General features: G+C 38.6%; 2 protein-coding genes across 2 annotated transcripts; one reads left to right on the top strand and one right to left on the bottom strand.

The window, feature by feature from the left end:
• Window positions 1-295: 295 nt before the first annotated feature.
• LOC117572000 (uncharacterized) lies at window positions 296-1142 on the bottom strand. Its single transcript, XM_034254518.2, has one exon. It carries the CDS (start codon window positions 1061-1063, stop codon window positions 716-718), a length of 348 nt encoding a protein of 115 aa, XP_034110409.1. The 5' UTR covers window positions 1064-1142; the 3' UTR covers window positions 296-715.
• A 1109-nt stretch (window positions 1143-2251) lies between these two features.
• LOC117577957 (putative inorganic phosphate cotransporter) lies at window positions 2252-4367 on the top strand. The gene has a single exon (XM_034263002.2). The coding sequence runs from the start codon at window positions 2318-2320 to the stop codon at window positions 3740-3742; it is 1425 nt and encodes a 474-aa protein (XP_034118893.1). The 5' UTR covers window positions 2252-2317; the 3' UTR covers window positions 3743-4367.
• The last annotated feature ends 1633 nt before the right edge of the window (window positions 4368-6000 follow it).

Below are 6000 nucleotides of genomic sequence, written 5' to 3' on the forward strand. Positions count from 1 at the left end.
TCATTAAACACTAAAAAATTCTTTTAACTTTCAAAATATTGTAGTACTCTAAAAATATTTTAAAAATATATATACTGTATTTCCTTAGTATATTATTTGTAAGCACACTTTACTATGAAAATAATACAGTACTCTAAAAATACTATAAAAAATGTACTGACTTTCGTTAGAATTTTATTTGTCTATTATACTAAAGTCAAATATTTACATAAATACTAATACGAGTACGTTATTAGCAAATACATCAATTTATGCAATAATTTTACTTCCATACTAAATTAAAAAGATAGGTTTGTATCAACTTTAATTTCGATTCAAAAGCATGTCCAGTATATTAACTTAAATATAATATATACATTAATTATACATTACTCAGCTTCTCTCTCGAGCTTATCAGCGAAACTCATGTGCAATGCAAATGTACCAAAAAGGAAGAGCATAATGTTACGATAATTGAAATGCCGCCCACAACTTCACTTGGCTGATAAAACGCTGGCTGCTGCCTTTGCCTTTGTCGTCTGCAGCCAAGCTTCTGGCAGCGTCTGCGACAGGATGTAAACGGGGCGAGCAAAGTCAAGGTAGACAAGACAATGTGTGGGGTAGAAGAGGATGAAATTGTGCTACCTTCAGCTACCCGATGCGGTCGCTAATTAAATTGTGCTCCAGAGAGAAAAAGAGAGAGAAGGAGAGAAGTGGATACTTTATTGTGATTGCTTCAGATGCAGCGCGTGGTGATCAGAAGTGGATCACTCTCCTCGGCATAGTCATCGAGGTTCTCAACGCTCTGACGATGGAAATGCGGCGGCAGCAACTTGGCAACTTTCACTTGACTTGGAATATCCTCCTGCTGTGATTCTGCTGCTGGTTTCATTGCTGTTGCTGACACTGGCAGCCACATGTGACTACGCATCTGGACAATGTCCTGGCTATGCATCCGATTGGCGCGACACAGTTGACCAATCGTTGTGCCGCACTTTAGGGCCAAGCGTGTTAAGGTGTCATCGCTGTTCACTTCGTGGCGCAACCAGAGTCGATGGCAGTCGCCTAAATTGGGCGGCATCATCTTCAACACAACGCACTTTAAAGCATTTCAATTACTGTGAACACAATTTCTATTGAACTCTGTTTGACATCATTATATTCACATACTCGACTGGTTGATTGAAGTGAAGTTTCGTTCGCCTCTTTGATGATCGCGCAGCGCTTGCGATTAGCGTTTTATGCAAATCACTTCAAGTACACTCACTCACTCACTCACTCACTCATTCACTCGTTGCCGCGAGTTACAAAACACCGTGCAAATACGTGCAGCGTACGTATGAATAAGTACGCAATCAACGTGGCGTATACGTAACCAGCAACCAGCAACCCATGGGCTCTGCATGCTCGAATGCCCAGCACTGAATGTGTAAGGGGTTGCCACATATTATATTACAAAATGCTTTCGCCCAATAATTACAGATTTCCACCTCTTTTTCGATTGCGTTCAAATGGAAATGGCAAAAATGTGTCAACCTAGAATGTGATATAAAACGATTTTTAGCATTCATTTGAGTTCTATTTTAATTATCTACATTGCAATTGCAAAGAAGCAAAAATATTCGCAAGTTGTAGATAGAAAAGCGTACTTAAATATATATCTTTTAATTTTGCATTATTCAATAAAACAAAAATTCTAATGAAGAAGCAAATAAAACTTTTATTTGAAAGTAAAATAAGAAATGAGTAACAGATTTGATTTGAGAGAACTTTTGCAACTAGATTTACAAAATAAGAAGCCTTAGCTGTTATTATTTTTAATTTGCTAGAGTATTCAGGCGTCGCATATGGAAATACCGTAGTATTTTGCGACAGCCTTCATCTACTTTTAAATAAAGACATATTGCACAAACCGCAATTTAAAGTGGTTCAATTTAACGTTTTGAGCGTTGTGTTGTGCTTGACAAATATGAGTATGCGAAAATTGATTTGATAAACACGTCGAAGCCGCAGCAGCAAGAAAGTTAAAACTTTTCTTTGTCTGAGCAAAATGTCTGAATTTGTTGCCATCGCTTTTTCTTATTATTATTTTTTTTTTTTTGTGTGGCGGTGGCCGCTTTGGGGTTAATCTAGTGTGAAGTCATTTACGGGAAAGCCGATTAAGTTGAATTCGATATGACATTATTATAAGCGAGACAAAGGCAGCGTAATCATGTGACACACACACACACACACACACACACACACACACACGCAGTAGTAAGTATTCTGACACACACAATTTACCCGTTTCATACAACTCACAAACTATTAAAAAAAAAAGCCAAAAAAAAAATTAATGGACAAAGCTGGTGGAAGCAAAGGCGATGGCAATGAGAAGTACGCTCTAGATAGCCAGATTCCGGCGTATGTTCGCAGCAGATTCTTTGTGACAATCATGCTGTTCCTGGGCATGGCAAATGCCTATGTGATGCGCACCAACATGTCGGTGGCCATTGTGGCCATGGTCAATCACACGGCCATCAAGGGCGAGACGACGGACAACGAGACGGACACCAGCGATCGTCAGGATGGTGAATTCAACTGGAGCTATAAACTTCAAGGCTACATCCTGGCCTGCTTCTTCTATGGCTATGTGATCACACAGATACCTTTCGGGTTTCTCATCAACACGTACGGGGCCAAACACTTCCTAGGCTGGGGCATGATGATCAACTCGATTGCCGCATTCTTTGTGCCCATCGCAGCCCGCAAAGGTGGCTACATCGCTCTGTGTGCGGTGCGCTTTATCCAGGGCCTGGGCGAGGGTCCCATTGTGCCCTGCACCCACGCGATGTTGGCCCAATGGATACCTCCGGGCGAGCGATCTCGCTCCGGGGCCGCTGTCTATGCGGGCGCTCAGTTTGGGACCATCATATCGATGCCATTGAGCGGATTGTTGGCCACTTACGGCTTTGACGGAGGCTGGCCATCGATCTTCTATGTCTTTGGTGCTGCCAGCACCATTTGGTGTGTGCTCTTCATTCTGTTTGTCGCGGAGAGTCCGTCGGCAGCGAAGAACATCACTGAGGCGGAACGCAAGCATATTGTGGAGACCATTTGGTCGAGTCACAAAGACACCGAGGATGCAACGGGAATTGGAAAGACGCCGTTGCGCAGCATCTTTACTTCGCTGCCATTTTGGGGCATTCTAATTGCCCACTGCGGTCACAATTACGGCTACGAAACGTTGATGACCGAACTGCCCACTTACATGGCCATGGTGATGAATGTGAAGCTCAAGGAGAACGGATTTCTCTCCTCGCTGCCATACTTGGCCATGTGGCTGAATGCCATGCTGCTGGCCTTCATTGCCGATTTTATGATCAGCAAGAACGTGAGTATTACGATTACGCGTAAGGTGATGAATTCAATCGGACAATATGTGCCGGCCGTAGCGCTCTTTCTTGTCGGATATTTGCACGAGAGTCTGATGTTAACCGTCTTGATATTCACCATTGGCATGGCCTGCAATGGAGCCATCTATTCGGGATTTAAAATCAATCACTTGGATCTGTCGCCTCGCTTTGCGGGACTCCTCATTGCGATTACGAACTGCAGTGCCAATCTGGTGGGACTCACGGCACCTATGATAGCCGGACATGTGATCAACCATGATCCATCGATATCCAACTGGCGGATTGTCTTTCTAATTGCCTCGATTGTTTACTTCATCGTTGGCACCATCTATAATCTGTTGGCCTCTGGAGTGCGACAATGGTAGGCCAACAGCAACCAACAACCAAACAACAATCAAACCAAAACAAAAGCAAAAACCTCAAAACAAATCCAAAATGAATCGAAACTAAACACAGCTGTAACTGGGCCACAACCAAAAACATTTTGTTGGCTTTCACATCCTGCTGCTGATGCTGTTGCTGCTGTTGCTGCTAATGACACTGCTGGTCATGTCACCAAGCACACTTAGTTTTGAACAACACACAGAGAACATTCGGGCATTCAAACGTTCGACATTCGAAGAGAACATCAATCAAATTACCTCGACACTATCCCCATCACATTTTGGATATGTTATTGTTGTGTGCCATTGGTCTCTGTGGTTTTTGGGCCAGAATTCAATTCAAATCGTAATCGTACTCGTACTCGTACTCGTACTCATGAAGCCATCAGCATTTAGTTGCAAATGAAGCCAACAACAACTATTTCAAGAAGGAAAGAAGATCAAAATGAGCGGAAAATCTCGCTGTCGCTGATTAAGTTTAATTAAATATCATGAGTAATCATCATTTTTGATAAAACAAAAAAAAAATTGAAATCAAAAATAATGATTATCTACGATATTTATTTATTTATTCCATCGAAACATAAATTGATATTGTATTACAGCTTTTGTATCGAGTTTTAATTTTAAATATATTGACACCGCTATTGATGCTGATGAAGAATATATATATACTTTAATTAATCAGAGATATCTTACTCACTTTATAGATACAAGAGATTTTCATTTTGATAAACAAAATACATAAATGAAAATCGTTTTTGTATCGAGTTTTAATTTTAAATATATTGACACCGCTATTGATGCTGATGAAGAATATATATATTTAATTCATCAGAGATATCTTACTCGCAATCGATTTTCATTTTGACAAACAAAATACATAAATGAAAATCGTTCATTATCACAATTTTTGTTTTTATTAAATATTAGTTATGATTTTTGATTGAATTACTCAAAAGTAATTATTATTCCCTTATTTTTAAAATTAAACTTATATAGATTGCGGTCTTTGGTTTAATATTGTCGAGTTGTGTTGTCGTCCTCTTCTCACCCCTTAAACTCACTATCAAAATTTAATCCAAAATTTGTATTTGTTGTACGACAACAAATTCATTTTAAAATAAAACAAGTGTTGCTGAAACCTTGAAGATAAGATTTTAATATATTTGGTAGAAAAGTGAACTAGAAAAGTTTAATAAACAAGTAAGTAATCTAAAGTATATCCATTTTTAATTTCATTTATTAAAAATTTGTATACAAAAAAAAAAATAATAATAATAATAAAATGTCTTGATTTCTATATTTGGTACTATATATCGATATTCCAATACATTCAAAATATACCAGGTTGTCAACCAAAGCAAATAAGACCCGACTGCAGCAGTCGCCCGACCTGATAGACTGAAGGCTGTATTTGGTATATTGATATACTAGTAAAATTAAAATATGTCATATACTATAAAATATATTTAATTGCCAATAAAAGTAAGTAATATTTGAGTGCAGCAACTATCCGAGCTGGTGTGCTGAATGCTATGTTCGGTGTATTGATATACTATTTAACTTAAAATATACCATATGCTGCAAAATATACCAGACTGCCAGCCAAAGAAAAAAAGAGCCGACTGCAGCAGCCGGCAAAACTAGATATATTAAAGGCTTTGATTAACCTGATATAATCTAGCCTATATTTGGTATACTATATGCATTTAAAATATACCATATACTGCAAAATATACCAGATTGTCAACCAAAGCAAGGATAACTCAATTGCAGCAGTCGCCCGACCTGATATACTGAAAACTATATTTGGTATACCGATATACTATTAAAATTAAAATATTCCATATACCATAAAATATACCAAATTGTCATCCAAAGCAACTAAGAGCCCACTGCAGCAACCGCCCGATCTGATGATGCGCAGTGTATATATCGTACATATTATACCTAGATGTAAGCATTATAACAATAAACGAAAAAAGAATAATATACGCTCGCATTCATACACACATCACGTTGTTATGCATGCCAACGATAAAGGAATTAAAACGATTTAAAAGTTGAATACACACACACACACACAGGTACATATATTGTGAAATTGGCATACGAATAATCTGCAGTTGTGGAGATGGAAATCGCATTAGAAATGGCGTGAGTGTGATGTGTCTATCGTTTAGCACCCAGCACAAGGTAAATCGAGTTTGCCTAAAACTCAACGTAACGCTGCGCAG

This window comes from Drosophila albomicans, chromosome X (assembly GCF_009650485.2).
Source record: "Drosophila albomicans strain 15112-1751.03 chromosome X, ASM965048v2, whole genome shotgun sequence".
In the NCBI taxonomy this organism is placed as follows: domain Eukaryota; kingdom Metazoa; phylum Arthropoda; class Insecta; order Diptera; family Drosophilidae; genus Drosophila; species Drosophila albomicans.